Consider the following 18,639-nt stretch of genomic DNA (forward strand, 5'->3'; position numbering starts at 1 on the left):
TTTTTACTACTTTATTTATTCTTCTACCTCTGAGATTGAGTCGGCTATCTTATTCTTATGAGTTGGTTAAGCTCCAGTCTTGATCGGCTATGTTGTTTTAATGGTTAGCTCAGCAGAATTTTTGATTCTTCAATATTCTGTCTTCACCTTAAGTTTAAGACTTAGTTGGCTATCCAAATAGGCAAGTCACTATGACTCTGCCTTGATTGGCTTGGATAAAAATTAATCAGCAAAGAAAAATCCCTGAATTTTATCGCTTTTTGTCTCTTCACTTGAATTGAGAATAGATTGGCTAATTTCTTTCTTAGTCGACTCAAAAGTGTGCAATGCATGTCAAAATTGATTTTCTCTGATTTTAAATAATTTTTTTTATTCAAATATATTCTAGACTAGACTTGCCATCTTAAACTTGATTTACAAATAGGTGGATTTGTTGAGAAGTCTTTCTAGAATGGACTTTCCTTTACCAAATCATTTTCATGCCGAACTCAATTTTTTTGCTTCAAAAACTTGAAACTTTGACTTGGAAATACAAAGCCGCTTGAATTTGAGAGGATTTTTTCTCGAGTGAGGTCAACCTTTGAGTACTATAAGAAATTTTACAATCACTCTAAACAGCATCATTAGTAATCATAATTTATACTCAAACTCTTTTAACATCATCAAAATTAATTTCAACACTAACAAAAAGTAAAATCCCTTAAATTGGTTTTAATGTACCAACTCACCTTGCATGCTAGAGCTAGCAGTAGATCAATTTAGGAAAACAAATTACTCTGAGATGATATCCTAGCAGTAGAAAATGATAATTCTCTCTCTTTACAGCAAAAATAATATATGTTTAACTCTCACGCTTTACAAATAAAATGACAAAAATACAAGTTTCCAACACCCTGTGGCTATTGTAGTACAAATTTTCTTTTAATGCAAGGTAATCACTTCCAAAGCAAATGAGACCTGGCGATCTTAGAAGGGACGGAAGCACGTCATTTTAAATAAGCCCAAGGAGCGTGGAGATCTCTTTTTCTTTTTGCTGCTCACAGTTCCCCTAACTGTTACTTCTTTCTTGCGCATGTCCACCATGTAGTCCAGCAATCCTGCTAAACAAATTCAACAGCAAAAAGTGAGATTGATGTGTTCAAAGGAGCATTGGATCAGGTGGTTGGCAGGGACTTATCTATGATGATAGTCAACAACTGATAAGACTAAGCAATAAGAGCCTGCATGGCTCCTGAAAAGAAGGCCATTTGTTTGATTCCATGTAAGGTGGTTCAAAGAATTTTCAAGCATCATTTTGTTCTACATGCCAAGTAACATGGTTTGTGGTGTCATCAGTAGGTATAGTTTGTGGTGTAATCATCTTTTTCAATCTACATGTCACAGTAACATAGTTTGTGGTATAATCATTAGGTATAGTTTGTGGGGCAATCATTAGGTAATTCTAAAGACTAATAATGCACATTGAAATTTATAGGCCAGTTAGGGCTTACGAGTTGCGGATAGGGATGAAATGTATAGATACTATCTATGTGGATCCATTTTCATATTCGAATCAAATCGGATATAAACAAAAATTTAAGGATCCAATTAATATCTATATTTATATTATATCCTTCAAAAAAATTAGATATAGATATAGATAGACACTTATTCGATCTATATCCAAATATCCAAGTCTACATGTAATCCTTTATAATTTTATATAGTATTTATTAATTTTTAAAATATATATATAATTATATAAACGTATTTTAACTTAATTTATCATCTATTTAGTAATATCTTTGATTTTGTAGTCATAAAGTTTAATTATCTAAATTATATCCATAATTATATCTGTACTTTCAGTATCCGAATTATATCTGTATCTGTTTAAAATAAATATAGATATGAATTTTCATATCCAATAATATCTATATTTGTATTTATCAAACAAAATAAAAATGGATATGGATATACGGTATCCAATCCATATCCGATCCAGTTTCAACTCTAATTGTGGATGCTTATCATCCACGCCTGGTGGAGTAGTTACAAGGCCAAGGTAGTGACAAATTGAGCAGTTTAGTGGCAGCCCAGTACACTTGATAATTTCATCTCTAATCTTACAGTTCTGTTAATAGTATAAGTAGTGGTTTATGAGCTGCACGAGTTAGTTCTCACCATTCATCTTGGAGACAATCTTTGAGACCCTTTGCTGGCAGTGGCTGCAGCCCATATTGGCACTCACCACAACTACTTGCACCTACATACATGTAACATTTGCACATATAATCATCAATTTAGCTGCCTCATAGGAGGAATACAAGCATATCAGAAGAAGCGTATCCATACAAAAGACTAGATCAAATCAACCCAAATTGCTGCAGGTCCAGGGTCCAAATCCTGAGCAGAACTTATCAATTATTTGGCCAGGGTTAGATTGAGGTCCCATCATGTTGATGTTTGAGTCTCGCCAATATATTAAAATGTTGAGCTGAGTTGGAAAGAATTGTGTGATAAAGGATGAGAAATTTAATTCTAAATAAGAAAATATTGGACTAGTAACAAGCTTCATTAAGTGGAGGAATGAAAATTTCTTATCGGGTAATTTATCCATTGCTCATAGATCAAGTCCAAGTCCAAGTTCCAATTATGGCTCCCTGATTCCACCGTCTAATCTTCATGCCCTACCTGAGAATTGTTTTTTTTTTTTTTTTTTTTCCTTGTTTCATAAATAGATAGAGAGGAGAGCAATTTTGAGAAATAGGAGATATTTTTTTCTTTTGCAAAGATTTCTAGAATGTGCATCATATGTGTCTATACACTGAGTTTTGTATATGAGAAGATGTAAAGCATATGCTTCTAATAATATCCAGAAAAGCAAATAAAAAAATATTTTTATGATATTATAATAATTATTTTTGTGATTTAGATGTTTAATTGACCAACCCATCCAATAAATTGTAACTATGAATAGATCTAGTTGGTCATGACTGAGAGATCTGATGAATTTTCTTGAAAATAATAATGTATTCGTCCAACAACGAGGCAAGAAAACTCCAGCGAGCGGAGTTAGGCTATAAGGGAAATAGCCCCAAGAGGGCGAATGTGAAGTTGGAGGAAGACATGAGGGCCAATGTTAAATTGGTACGACTACAACAAAAATACTGCAAAGAGCGCAAATTCACTTGGATTTGTTGGAATTTTGAACTGCTATGTGGCTTGGTGAGTTGGGTTTTTTTGTTATTATTATAATTATTAGAATTTTTTTTTATCTATACCCTCCTAAATATTTAAATTTACATAGATATTTTTTTAAAATTAATATTTATATATATATCCTCATAAAATATTTATTTTACACGTATATTTTCTTTTTTCTTATTATTTTGCATACATACACACATCATTTAACGTCGTTAAAAAATTAATAGTTAAAAAGTTAAATGACTAAAATATCTTTATGAGTAGATATGCAAAAAAAATTTATAAGAGTATATATACAAATAACAATTTCATGAGAATATTTATGCAAATTTGAATGTTTAAAAGGGTATACATACAAAAAATTATAATTTAATTTTTATCTATTTCATCTAGATAGATTCAGACCCTCTTACTCTACAATATAATAACATATTATATAATATAACAATATGATGACGATATTATATAATATTTTATATATTAAAATACTATATTATATTTTATTTTTATACAAGATGGGATGATTATGTCCATCTTATGACAACATGATATATCTTATACACTTCACAAAGATATTTTCAATAAAAATTTTTAAAATAAAATATAATAAGATTATAAATTTTTATTATTACATAATATTCAAATTCACAACTATGTCCATTCTATGCAAATGTACAAACTATCCATCTAAAATCAGGTTTAGATACTTTTTTCTAAAAACATATTATATATTATACATTAGAAAAAACATGGATGGTTATAATCTGTCTATTTTTTAGATAAAATAATTTTGATCTATCATTTAATAAAAAAATTATTTTATCTATATAAATTAATAAATTAAATAAATTTATTATTTTAGTGGTATATGTTAATTTTTCTCCATTAGAATAAGAAAAGAATTAACAAATCAACAGAGATATATTTATATTAAGAAGTTTTTACGTGTATACTCTTCCAAATATTTAAATTTACATGAATATTCTTAAAAAAATTATTATTTAAATATATATCCCTATAAATTTTTCTTTTTGCACATCTATTCATGATATTTTAGTTATTTTAATTTTAAACTATTAATTTTTAACGGTGTTAGATGATGTGAGTATATATGCAAAAAAAAATATTTTATGAGGATATACATACATATATCAATTTTGAAAAAATATTTATATAAATTTAAATATTTAATATATATATAATTTTATTATTATTATTTATTTTTTTGAGTAAGAAATTTTTTATTTTTTTTTATTTTAATAAATTCCGGTGGTCCTGCATGACCTTTTTCAATCAAAAAAAAAAAGAAAAAAGGACATTCACTTGTGAGTGGGGTCTCAATATTTATTCTCCTGTGACTTAGTGAGGTGTGACATCACCCAACCAGAAATAAATCTAGGCAATTGGGTATCAGGTCATTGTTTTTACCTTGTTTTGAGGGTAAAGCCCATTTGCAGAAAAGTACAGACAATAGGACCATTATTACCCGCTCCCCAATGTAAAACCATACAATTCTTCTACCAGTGAAGGCCCTCCAAACAAAATTGTGATAGTAGAAGCTAAAAAATATCATTAGAACTAGGATCTATGATGGTGAGATTTCTGATCTTCTGCACATAATAGAATAGATCATCTATCAACAAGAAGCACCGCAAATCATACCAATGGAATCCTTATTGTTATACTATCTGATCATGTTCAACTCCACTGAATCAATGGGCTCTCACAAGAGGTCTAGTGATCAGTAACCTCTAGTCTATCAATCTCTTATCTTCGTTTTCTTTCCTCTGTATAAGAGAAGGAAGCTTGATCTTATATCATATAAAGGTCGGTACTTAAAAAAAAACTATGGAACAGATTTAATTCAATTCTCTTAATAATGAAGTGCCAAACAAATAGTGAAACAGAACAAGAGCAAACTTGGAAGTAATGGACATGAGAGAGAGAGAGAGAGAGAGAGAGAGATTAAATGATTGATAGTACAAGAAAGAAAGCAGAGTTACAGGCTTGGATCATGTTCCTTTAAAACAACTTTCAATTTGGTGTGGTCACTGAGAGAGAGAGAGAGAGAGAGAGAGAGATCGTACCGAAGGGAGAGACAAATTCTCTGCAAACCTTAACGCTTGATCAGTTGCTTCAGCCATGAAGGCACCTTAGGCTTCTGGTTTTCCCTTTCATTACCTAAAATTTCTCCACCGTGGAGTTCCTGCGAAGCTCCTCCCTTCTTCTTATAAGTCCAACTTCAGAATTCATTTATTCTATTAAAGATATGCCAATAGCCGCCTTTTGAAGTCTCACTTCGCCTTCCAAAAACCAAGAGAAGCTGGAATGAAGTACTGGAATTCCTTCTTTTACCCCTGTACATCATTGCACAGTAGGATGTGTCCCATTGGATGTCGAAAGCTTTTAATTGTGTCCCCACATATTATTAGATTCTTAGACAAATCACTACCATCCACTTGTTGGAAGAGTTGTATTGGTTCTGTTTGTAATGAGCTTCAAGCTTTGAGTGCGGTGTCACACATGGTATTGCATTCATAGATATTTCACTAAACCCATTGTTAAAATAAGAAAATGTTATCTTGGTTTTGGTTTATGGCAAGCTCAATCATTGGTATGATTCTTTCATCTAACTTTCCTTACCAAACATGCTAAGAAATCCAAGAGATCACACTGATCAGAAGGAAAGACTTGCGAATCATGGGTTACTCATTATCGATCAATAGCGAAGGCCATATTTGTGATTTGTGATTTAATAAATAGATTGGTTGAGATGCTGGCTACTCCAAGTCCACACGTTTGTAGAATCCATTATAAAATTAAAAATACTTCATATTCCAAGCTTACATGATTTAGACGTGCGATATAATTAGGTGCACCCTCACCTACCTTTCACCCTGCACCGACCTGCATGGTATATTTAGATGCTAGTTGGGTTCTCAAGATCCACCCAAAATTTTTTCTTTTGTAGATTGGCCACTCAGGAATCTATTTCACTCATCATTTAAAAGTGCTTATACTTATCAAACCAATTGACACAGTCAAGAATGGTGATGATGACTTCAGTATTTTGAATAAAAAATGAGCAAATATGTGAGCACAGCTGTTGTTGGAGTAAATAACATGACTGCTAGAATTAATAGAAAAAAAAGATTCTACAGTTTAAACAATGAAGAGGGGGGGGGGGGCAGATAGAGACTGTTAAAAACTCTGTTCAAGAAATGAGTTAACTAATGTAAAGCCTCTTGATGGTTGTTCTAATGACATTGTTTAATTTCAATCATAATCTGCAGGACTCGTCTGGAGAGGGGCAAATTTGTCATTTACAACATCATGCACTGTTCATTCGATTCAGTTTCATCTCAGGGCATTTTAGTCAAGTAGTGAGGGATAATGCCTTCCATCTCTAAGTCACCTCGACCGTTTCCACTTTTGAAATTAGTGGGCGATCCTTTCACTACCAACTTAGTCTTTCTTCACACGCCACTGACTAGATATCATCCAAACAACCCTAAAAGCTATAATATATAGATCTTTGGTGGAGTCTGTGGAAGCTTAATATGGCCATTAGCAACCAAAAAAAGTGATAGTGATATTTCCAAAAAGACTATGAGACAATGGAATCCTATGTTCATGATCCTTGTAGTATAAGGAATGGATCTAAGTAGGAGGCCCCTCTCCACGTCATACATACGACTAATCGAGGAAATACTTGCTTTATCTCAAAATGTTTGATCATATATGGTGCAACTGTCCCCCTCCTATTCTGCCACATTACTATGTACCCCACATCAAAATGTGTCAGCTATAGAGACTAGCTTTGGCTTGAAACAGTTGATCATCATATGTGCATCCCATGAATCTTCTTCTAATCTCCACGTCGACGCGTGTTCTATTGACAGACATGACAGGCCAGATAATTAGATCATGCCTACATACAATGATTATGAGAATGAAAATGAAAAGGGCCTTGCTCATGGAGCTAGTGATTGCAAAACATAAACAAGCATATGAACAGCATTATCTGAATTATTGAATAATTCTTGACTTTGTCTCAACTGTTTTCTTGGCAGGAAAATTCAATTTCTTGTTGCTAGTTTTCCTATTTTTTATAGCTCTTTCTTCTCTCAAAGTTGTTCTCACATGAATAGATACAAAATTAGAAATATTATATTCCTTTTACTTGGTGATCAGCAGCTCCTGGGACAGTTTCTTAATCTTCCAGGGGAATTAGATGTACAGAGCTTAACATCGTTTTCCCAGCAGAATTGCTGGTATGCCTTTTGATGATAGATTGTGTTGGACTGATGGTGTACGTAGGAAGGTAAGCTCTAGAAACATATACTTCAAAGTGAAATTCTTTGTACACCGCACTGCCCGTGGCGTAGAAAATCCGACATGAAGCACACCACCTCGGCCGATTGGACCACGTAGCGATTATTTTTTCAAGCATATTTAATGTCCATAGTTCTATTTTTTTATTTAAAATTTTGGATAACAAAAATATCTCTTCCTTTTTAAAAAAAATTGTGATATCCTATGCCGATATTATGACATCCTACGCTGAAATTATGACTTTCTGCATGGAATGTCATAATTTTTCACAAGATATCATAAAGAGAGAAGGACATTTTTATTATTGAAAAAATTTATAAAATTTTTAAATAATGAAAATACTCCTACCAACATTATGATATTCTATGAAAAAATTATGATATTTTATATAAAAAATCATAATTTCAATACAAAATGTCATAATATCGACACAGAATGTCATAATTTTTTTAGAAGAGAATGAGCATTTCCATTGTTCAAAATTTTAAATAAAAAAAGTAAAACTACGGATATTAAATAGACTTTGAAAAATAGTCGCTACATGATCCAATCGGATGAAGCGGTGTGCTCCACGTAGGATTTTCTATACCGCGTGCAGTGTTCAAAAAATTTCTCATACTTCAAATGAGGAACATTTCTCTTGGTTTGGAAGGCGAACGAAGGTGCTAACACTTCCGTGTACGTGAACATGACTCTGAACATTTGGTGAGAGATTCAGCTCCTCTGTTCACCCTACATCACTCGGCTACCCCCACAAATTGGCGCTCTGAAACTCCACTTTGATGGGGATTACACAATGCTTTGATCTTTCATTTCGGTCATATGACCATCAGGTTAGGCTGAAATGGTAGAGGTTTCATACAAAATTACGAGCAGTATCAACTCTGAGTTCTTGTTACTTCAAAGCATAGCTCCGAATTGTTTTGTATTTTTTCATTTGCTGATTGCTCAAACACAAAACAAAAGCTACAGGTTTTATTTTTTTATGGCAGATGCAGCTCGCAAATCTCCCTTGTAGCTAGTCAAATGTGAAGGCAAATCTACTGATGGGCATCGGCATCGGGCTTTCAGTATGTTTAGATCGTATTGAATGCAAGCAAATGAGGTGCAGTCAAAAGGAAGAAGCAGTGCTTTGTTTTCAGGTTGCTGTTTTGGATTCTTGGCACAAGTGATTTGGTCGCTGTTGGTATGAAATTTATGTAGGGTGGTTGTAGGAACAATGGGGTAGGGGCTGTTTCCTTTGGTTTTTGCTTTCTTTCTTTTGTTCGCTGGAACCCATGCATTTTGCTTGTGGGGCTTCATTAGAGGTGCTTGGATAGGAATTCTATTTCCATCTTTGATGCACTTCATGTTACTGAGCTATGGGTGGAAACGGACCCTTGGCCTGGATTAACAAGAGTGGCAATGCAACGCCACTGCATTGCTTGCAGAACCTTCAGGAGACCTAAAAGCTCATCTTCAGGCTTTTAAATGCTTGTATGTTTGGCGAAGTAAATTAGCTTGCAGATCATGAATTGCTTGTATGGCTAACTTTCCACCGTTGCTATGCCACTTGATCACTGCTGATGCTGCAGATTTATTGTTCATGAGATAGTAATATGAGAATTTTATTTTCTCTATGCCCAGAAGCAAAAAAAAAAAAAAAAAAAATTTACATTCATTATTTATGTTAACCAAACTGTTCCAAAATCTGAACTTTTGACAACAATTATGAGAACAACAGAATGGCTGACTCAAAACAATGTTAATTGCACAAGTCTAGCTGTCTCTATTGAATCGTGTCTCAAGTAGCATCCTGAATGTCAGACCACATATGGAAAAAATATTTCAAAATTCAAATTTGCATTCATGACCCTTTAGTAGTTTGCCACATTTAGTGGCAACCAAAATTGGTTTAAAGATTTAAGAGTTAAGTGAATCATCTTTACAAATCACCACCAATGTACCTGGAATACCTCTAAAAAATCAATCCAATTTAGCACCAATTAGACTTTAAGGCACCATTACCTGCACTACTTCTGCTTCATTGCATCTGCTACAATAGACTCCACAACAAGTTACTAACTGCGAAAGACTGAGGAATGATTCAGCTTCCAGTCTGCAACCCATTTTATTGATCTAAATACCATGTTATCTCGCAGAAAAGTTTTAAGTAAAGGAAGCTGCTGCACTGAATTGAAGAAGATTCCCAAAAAAATTATTCAGAGTACCTTAGGTGGGGAGACTAGCTATCCAAGAACACTTCAGGGAACAATCACCTATAGAATCACTGATGAGTATCGGACTTCCTGGCTCAAAGAATACATTAACCCAATCAAAATTCCAGTCACCAAAGGGCAACCTTTGACATTTCTAATTACAGATTCTGTAACAAAAAAGATCAGGAATTTTCCAACTCGTGCCTCAATGAACGAATTATTATATAAATTATTTTGAAAGCTCAAAAATATGCTTGCTAGAATTTTTCTCTTCCCTGATTAATAGATTTGAATCAAAAACACTAGTTTTATCAGCAAAAATTGTACTAACCTGATTTTGTTCTTGCATGGTTTCCAAAAATTAAATTTTGGAGGGAGTAACTACCTCTGAGCTGCTTTACTTGAGTCATGAGTAGATGCAAAACTGTTGTCCTTTTCTAGCTGTAGGTTTCGAGCATCTCCCATAGTCTGAAGCTCACAGATTTTTCCATATCACAGAAAATATAAGGCTCCATGTCCACAGTGGATAATTAGCAATGATCAATAAACTGTACTTCAGAGAGGAAAAGATAGAAACTGAGCTACATTTTTAAAAGAAAGAATAGAATGACAATATTCTTTGGTTGTGAAGGGACCACCCACCGCACACCCAATCCATGTTGGAGAAAATGTCAATCCCATGGCTGCCTTCCAGTATTGCTTAGACTGCTTAGAAGAAGTTTAACTGTTTATATAGAATATCAAAAATTTTGCACAAGGATATTTCTGCTTGTGTGCAAGCATTTGGAAAGAATTCAGAAACAAGCCTCCATTGGAAAAATAATATAAGAATGTTGGCAAGAAGTAAGAAAGGTATGATCTGTTTCACAGAAAAACTTGTCATATATGCAGTTAGACACTACATGTTTTGCTTGATAAGATGGATATATCAATGTCAAGAATCTAAATCATATAAACTGAAAAATTAGTGAAACAAAATTGACAGAGAGGCAATGCAATCACAAGACAAAAAGAAAAGGAACAGAGAAAAGACTTCTAAGTAAAAAAATCCAGGTCATTCACAACATTGCAGACATTCTAGAGGTTTAGGTGGCATCAGTTACAAATATGCACCCAATTGAGGATGCTCAATATCAATTCCATTTGCAAATATGTTTCTAATAGATGGATCTAATTTGTCAGTTTCTACATAGAATGTCTAAAACACAGAACACCATGCACATGCACGCGCACAAACAGAGAGAGAGAGAGAGAGAGAGAGAGAGATCATATGCTTAGTTCAATTTCTAATACTGCAAATATGCTTGCATAAGTACAGAGACATCTTGATGATTATTTCTGAAGATGAAAGGTTTCCCATATTTGAGTAAACCACTATATACATGAGTTTGTACTCAACAGTCTTTGTCAGTAAGGTTGAAATGATAGAAAGAAGTATTTATTGCACTTGAAGCAACATTGGAGATCCTTTACCTTGGAAAAATATAAGTTACACCTTGGAAATATATTCTTTGAAGCAGTCCCTAAACATGACCATGCACATTTTATCCATGATTAAATGATGTATCTGTTATTTATTCTGTTGTTTAAAATTTCAAAACTTAACTAGTTAACCCTCTTGTTGTTCTCAGACTACATGAAACCAGCAAATAAGAATGATGCCATATATAGAATATTAGAAAAATTACTTGAACTTGACAAAAGTATTTTATTTGGTAAGAGAATGCATATAGATTGCCCTAAAAATCATGAGAAACAAATGCTATAAGTTTGATTATGGACCTGTCACGTAAAATAAGATTAAGAGAGAGAATTCCCATCTCAACCAAACTTTTAACCTACAAGTACTTTCACATTGATTTTGTGAAAAGTTATTTTGGAATAACATTAACACATTCAATGCAGAGCCTAGAGCTAGTTATGTTCAAAATAGATATAACAGCTTGCTGGTGCATTATCAATTATTTTATTGGTTCAACTCATGGTGAGGTACCATGAAAGTAGGCAGAAAGAAAACTTACATCCTGAAAATGGATCTCTGAATTCCAGTTTCAGTGGTATCCTTCACATCGTAGAAAAGCAGGGTTTTCTCCCAGATAGAGGAGAGCTGAAGAGGACTCAAAACCTAAAATAGGAAGACAGAAGTGGATTGGTACCCAGCACTATGTTGAATGGCTGGTATCAAGGAAAAGATTTCCAACCTTAGGCATCTGTGGTGCATATTTATTTGCTCTCAGAGGGCAGCAATAATTGCTGGACATCAAAAATTATCCATCTTAAGACACATTCCAGAAATTTTATGAGGAGTCTAGATGCTTGTATTCTTGCAAACAAAAAGTGAGCACAATATAATGGAGAATATAACCAAATTTTTTGAGTAATTAGGTAGTCATACAGAATTAACTTTTCAGACTTCTTACAATAAAAAATTGATATTGTGAATTAAAGCAGCCAGGTATTTAAAAGATGTGCATTATTTGAACAAAAAAGTATTCATCAGTATCCCTAGTAATTAGGACCTATTTGAATGTTTAGATTAAAATTACTAAAGAATTGAAAACATGAGGAACTGAATGATGCTACAAGAGGAAACAAAGAAAGAAAATAAAAATGGGATTTTTGGGTGTTTATTATTTGGTTAATTATAGAAAAATATATAGAATATCTGAACTATCCTCAAGCATTCCACCTAGACTGCAATATTTGATCCCAGCTCCACATAATAGATTTTCATCTATTTCATTTTTGTTTTTCTCCAACACTGGTCCTCTCTATTCTTCATCTTTATTCTTCCCAAACCATATTCTTGACCCTAAGTCCCAATCTAAGAGACGATAGATCAAAAGAAAGAGGGACGAGCAAGAGAATAATCTGGAGGATCCATGGACACTCACCGTCGATAGATTGTTGTTAGAGGATGATCATTTGAGTGGTTAATGGAAGAATAGAGATCTGCACAGATGCTCACAGTTATAGATTGGTGGTTTTTGGATGATTGTTTTATGGTGGTTAATGGAAGGGCTATGGATTTGTATTAGGAAAAGGATAACAGATGAGAAAAAAGGGTTTCTTGAGGCATTCATAGAACAAAGTTTTGAGGGAAGAGGCTGTTGGAACTATTTCACAAAATAGGATGGAGGTATGTTCTTGCAAAACTAGGGATGGCAATGGGATGGGTATGGGTAAATGGGTCGGGTTAGGTACTCAATACGGTAGAGTAAATTGCCAACCTTATGCAAAATACCGGTCAAAAAATTCAAAAAAAAGTAGAAGTTTCATTTCCTTGGAAATCTTAAAGTTTCGGAGTCATTGCTTTGTGCCATGGTAAAAGGCTTGGGCAACAATGTAGGTTCAAGTCCTAGGACAGCCACTCTGTACAAAAAGGATAGGTCAAAGGTTAGGACTATCACCAGCCTGCCCCTCCTAGGACCCTGAATTGCAAGATCATAACTGCTAATGGCCTTTTTGGAAATCTCTTAGGTTCCATGGCAATGAGAATTGTTAAAAACTTATTCAAACAACCATTGAGTTTAAATTTCTTCGAGCCTATTTGGATATTCCTACAGGATGACCTATGGACGTGTTTATTTCTTTCCACAGGATTTGGGCTGGTGGTATTTGGTTGATATAGGGCCATGCTTAAATGGACGGCCCAATCCATGAATCATATAGAATGTTCAGCCCAGTCCTGCAGGAATATCCAAACAGGGCCTTCATTGATCAAATTTCCCATGCATTAGCCAGGTTTCCATGAAAAACCATAGGTATTGGGTGCACCCTTCTTGCTATTAGAAAGAAGAGAAATCATGGAACACTAAGTAAAAGAAAAGAAAAGAGAAGGAAAGCCCAAATAGGTCTCAAAAGATCTCTAATCAAAATCACACCCTAGTTGTAGAGATAGCAGCAAATTTAAGAACTTAATAGATAAGGGGAAGAGAGAGAGAAACAAAATCTACAGTTAAAATCTTACAATCTGGACCTTATAAAGTTAGAACCATATGATTATGATCTATATTATGGATACTACAATCCTTTGAATTGAAATTCAACTTAACCATATTCTGTACACACACATTAAGTTATGTGGTAGTCCATATTCTATAATTTACTTGATCATATAGCTATTTAAAAGTGCATATTTATCATTAGAAAGCCTCAAGGATGTAAACTTAGCCAGGTTTTGGGCTTCCGTGGGGTTTAAGAGGCCAAGTTTGGTGTCTTTATCCTTTACAACCACATGTTACAATCTTATTCTTCTTGTTCTCCGAACTATTCTACCTAAAATAGTTACTACATTGATAAGAAATACATACATTTCTTCAATAACCAGACACGAATTGTTAGACATGTTATATATATGTGCTTATAATGGTAGAAGCTAGAATTCTAGTATGCAGGCTTTTTGCTCTACATCTGCTCTATAACTTATCCAACTTTTCATATTTCTATTGTCTTCTTAAAATTTTTGAAAGAAATCAAGAAAGAACTGGTAATCAGCAATTAAATTCATGATCAAACCTCATATAGGCCCCTCTAAAATTTATGATTCATTCAATGTCAATCTTGATAATTGAGGGTAAGTAGAACAATAGGAATCACTGAAGCATTCAATCTGAAGTATTTTTCACGTCAGCCTTAGACCGAAATAGATGTATTCATGAGATAGAATGTAAATCAAGTATGAAGTTTAGTTGTTCTGATCATTATAGCAGTAAGCATAGTGAAAGTCCGAAATCATAGCAAATGTAATATTACCAAAATACAGCTAACATACTCTTCTAAAAGGTAATAAACAATAAATCAGATGCAGCAGGACCTTTTACTGCCACAAGAATCATCACTACGCAAGCTTTTCAAGGAAGGCACATCAAACAAACAAATACAAAGAACATTCTATTAATCTCATGAAGTTAAAATACTACTGATGGCAAAGATAGCGCAATAGCATTTTACTTTTGAATGAAGCAGAAGTGGCTTAAACGGTCAAAAATCATGGTCACTAAACCATTGGTTTTCCTTCTAATCTTTGTGAGTTCAAAGCAAGATATCAGAGATATAGACCACATTTGGAAGCAGAAGAAGAGGGAGTAGAAGTCATTTAACCCAGTTATTCCACCCTTTTTCAACCACACTCAGTGGAGCACTTCAATCAAGCCACTTTTTCAGAAGGTCAAAACAGGTATTTTTAGAAAAGTTGGGTAACAACATTTTACCTACCAAAGCGATTTACCCCACAACTTTGGAATAGAAGTTAACCCATTTACTCTAGGTTAACATACTCCACTTCCAAATGCAGCCAAAGTGTTCAGGTCTTAAAAGAAGAATAGCATCACATACTGTTATAAAATGTTATAATCGACCCAACTCCTGGGCATGGTCATTCCTTGAGGTCCTTCACAATTGATGAACTTTGGGGGCAGTGCATCTGGTTCAAGATGCCATGACCCTTTAGGGATGTTTCCATCCCTGATTTCAACCACTGTGAAAGCTGGGATTCAATGTGAAAAGCTGAGCACTTACGATCCTGAAAGCTGCCTAGTTAACTGGAACCCCTCATATAGCTGCCTCTGGAAAAAGTTCAAGCACCTGGAAAAAGTTCAAGCACCCCTTCACCTCAACCAAGCAGCATATGTTAATGGCGGCCTCCTCTGAGAAGTCCGAGAGGATCTCAACCGCTCGACATTGACACCTAACATGATCAGAATTCTTCCAACTGCTGTTCCAATTTTTGTACACAGCCCAAATTTCGGCTTTCCAAGGGTAAATTCAATATAAAGACCTCTTTGTGCTCCTGTCAAGCCTAAGAAGGTGAGAGAATCTAAACATCTCTAGGTCAGCCGTTGCCCTACCAGCACGAAATATTCCACAGGCCATCAGCAGACTTTCTTCCACCCATTGTATTAATTCATTTTATACTGGGTGAGGTTCTAAGTGTGTCACACACACTGTAGTTGGTGAAATTACATCATTCATTCTAACATATATTTGAAGCATGGCATCTGGACCATCACATATGGCCCATATCTGTTCTATGACAAAATCTTTAGATGCCCATTTGGGTTTATGGTTTTGGATCCTGACATTCGAGCCACCAGAGTCTACAGCATTCATAGAGGTACTTGAAAGTTGGGTAAAACTGGCTTCATCACTGCATGAGATGATCTATGGCATGCATCTGCAAAATCAACAATAGCACCTGGAAAATCTTGGCCCAGATCATCTGGCAGAGCCAAAGGGTCTAGCTCCAACATACCATTTGCAATTCCATCGATTTCTCCACCAACAAATCTAAATGCAGACATTTTAAGAGCATATGAACAGCTTGCTTAAAGGAATCTAGAAGGATAACTCATTTCCTCTCTTAGACTATCTTTGAAAAACACTTTAATGTCCATCAACCTTCACCAAGCAAGCAACCTTGACACCTGTATCCTTCAAAAAAATCAGTAAGAATTTCTACCATTTCAAAGCCACACTTTTTGCCTAATCCCCGGGTTCAAGCACCATTCCATGTCCCAATCTCTATTTATAGCCCAAATCTCACCCTTCTTGGGATGAACTTCAATTGATTGCATTTCCATGCCATCCGATAGAAGATGTGAGAACATCATAGGCTGACTAACTGTGATTTGCTTGATTCCAGAGCGAATGATCCACAAGCAACAGGGAAGCCAGCATCGCACCACCTTTTCTCTTGCAAGGTCTGCAGACAAGGTCTGAACCATGTGGCATGCAGCTGAGACTTGTCAATAAGGACCTTATCCATCCAACCATACCTACGAGGCATATTCTCTTGATCATAGGCCACCCAGACCTGGCCTGTGGAGAAAAGCTCAGCCTACCTGTTGTTCTCAAAGTCATAAGTCAGAACGGATACCTCTTTCTAGCCACCAAATGCAGAGAAGAACAGTGGCTTCCTTCTTCCAACTTTGAGCGGAGATCATTTCCCTCCTCAGACCTCATCTTAGCAGTAACACAACTCACCTCCTCAGCACAGATCTTCTTCTGTTTCTCATCAGCATAATCTTCTGCCACCGGGCTCACACTGCCAATTCCAACATAAGCATCATAAGCTGTCCTCTTAGTCCTAGAAGAATCAGGTTTATCCGAACAACATCTTGCAACATCTCTTTTGATGGCTGCTTCATTTCCTGACTTTAGACCACCACTGCACTGAACCTTGAATCCAGATCACAGAAGTTATTCCCTACGCCATTCATCTTTGAATCAAAGGCTGCCCGTTTCATGGGATCTGAAAGCACAGAGAATGCATCCTCAACAAAATTAAGGCCCAATCTGGTGCCTGGGAAGTCATTCTTGATGGGCTGTGAGCGGGAGACAAGTTTCTGATATTCTGCTTCCATGGACAATAGCCTCGGTCAAAGGGGAGAGATGCAGGACCCTGTACCAGTCAATCCGACAATTCGGGAGCTCCATCTCCATGGAGCACAGAATTTCACATACAATAAGCATTTCCGAAGCATGCTCCAGCAAGGAGGAAATCCTCTGATCCTCTAGAAGTGTCCTCGCACCAGTATAATCCCGGTCCAGATTTTCTTTGAGATAGCTTCTTTTGCATGAAAAGCCTCCACCTTACCATCCGCCATCTTGCTCTCTAAAAATATTACAAAAATTGGAGTATAGAGATAATTTTCTGCAGAAATCCAGCAATTATCAGCAAGTAAATATCTAAAAAAGCATGTCAAGTGGTTGAAGGAAGAAAAATAGGGGAAAAGCATGCAGACCAGAAAAACCTTATAGGTGGTAATTTACAAAGTACTGAATTATCTGCTCCTGGAAATAAAATTATTCAGAATATAATTAAGAATAGAAAGGTATAGAAAAAAGTTACTTGAGCTAAAATAAACGATTAAACGCACTAAAAGCTCTCACGAAATTATGATTGTCATATGATTAAACATATTTTTTGAGACAATACAGCTATAATTAGCAAACAAACATCTAAAAATGCATTTTTGAAGATGCAAAATATAATGTTAACACAGAAAATGGGCATTGAAGTTCTAATTGGGGGTTGGAAAGAAAAACAATCAGCTACTAGAAACAAAATGCAGGTTTAAAAAAGGCTACATATCGAAAGAAATTTTGAGCTAAAGTGAAGCAACAAATGCACTAAAACGGTTTCAAAACTCCTTTTACTTTGCATTTCTTCCCCATTTTCTTACAATTTTGAAATATAACGTTCTAACGAGGGGTCGAAAAAACTATATATTGAACCCATCAGCTACTGGAAACAAAATGTAGGCCTAAACAAGGCTTAGAAACAACAGAAATTTTGACCAAAAATAAAGAAACAAATGCACTAAATCGTTTCAAGAATTCCTTTTTGCATTTATTTGCCTTCCCTTGCAATTTAGAAACAGAGAACGTAATGCGGGATATATTTGAACCAAAATTTATATGGGAAAAAAATAAAAAAAACCGTCGAAATCTCTCTCCAAATCCATGAAGAAACGAGAAAAAGCGATAAAGCCTAGCTCTCAGAGGATCATACAAAAAAAGAAGGGATCACAGGAAACTTACAATTAATGAGACAAGAACTCGTGGTTTTTGGAAAACCCTAACGATGGCGCGAGAAAGAGGAGAAAAGGTGGCGAGGATTAAAAATGGAATCAAGCGAAACGAGGTCAAATGCAAGAGAAGGTTAAGAGACTTTTATTTTTAATTATTTTCTTTTTTTAGGGAAAAATGAAATTAGGGAGGAGGTGAGAAAAAAAAGCATTCAGTAACTACCAGCTAGTGGAATTTATAGGAAATTAGTTGAAGTTTTGACAACGCAAATAACGTTGACCAATGCGCGTATCAATTTTACCTTTAAGGTTAAAATTTCTTTAAAGAACTGTACCAAACTCATATATATATATATATATATATATATATATATATATATATATAA

General features: G+C 34.8%; 1 protein-coding gene and 1 long non-coding RNA gene across 15 annotated transcripts; both read right to left on the reverse strand.

Moving 5' to 3' along the window:
- Window positions 1–790: 790 nt before the first annotated feature.
- On the reverse strand, window positions 791–5,477 carry LOC105049735 (uncharacterized). 2 transcript variants are annotated; one of them, XM_010929477.4, is made up of 3 exons: window positions 5,277–5,477; window positions 2,164–2,245; window positions 791–1,097 (listed from the first exon to the last, which is right to left on the reverse strand). In XM_010929477.4, the coding sequence occupies exons 1-3, from the start codon at window positions 5,331–5,333 to the stop codon at window positions 967–969; spliced, it is 270 nt and encodes an 89-aa protein (XP_010927779.1). In that variant the 5' UTR covers window positions 5,334–5,477; the 3' UTR covers window positions 791–966. The 2 variants fall into 2 exon arrangements, with proteins under 2 accessions (XP_010927779.1, XP_010927778.1); XM_010929476.3 differs by having other exon boundaries at window positions 791–1,100; window positions 5,277–5,463.
- Window positions 5,478–9,214: 3,737 nt separating this feature from the next.
- On the reverse strand, window positions 9,215–18,427 carry LOC105049734 (uncharacterized). 13 transcript variants are annotated; one of them, XR_012133887.1, is made up of 6 exons: window positions 18,267–18,427; window positions 15,243–17,337; window positions 11,924–11,975; window positions 10,054–11,847; window positions 9,735–9,812; window positions 9,215–9,622 (listed from the first exon to the last, which is right to left on the reverse strand). It is a non-coding gene; the product is annotated as an uncharacterized lncRNA (long non-coding RNA). The 13 variants fall into 13 exon arrangements; XR_012133885.1 differs by having other exon boundaries at window positions 15,243–17,376; XR_012133883.1 differs by lacking the exon at window positions 18,267–18,427 and having other exon boundaries at window positions 12,617–15,273.
- Between the last annotated feature and the right edge of the window lie 212 nt (window positions 18,428–18,639).

This window comes from Elaeis guineensis, chromosome 8 (genome assembly GCF_000442705.2).
Source record: "Elaeis guineensis isolate ETL-2024a chromosome 8, EG11, whole genome shotgun sequence".
Lineage (NCBI taxonomy): Eukaryota > Viridiplantae > Streptophyta > Magnoliopsida > Arecales > Arecaceae > Elaeis > Elaeis guineensis.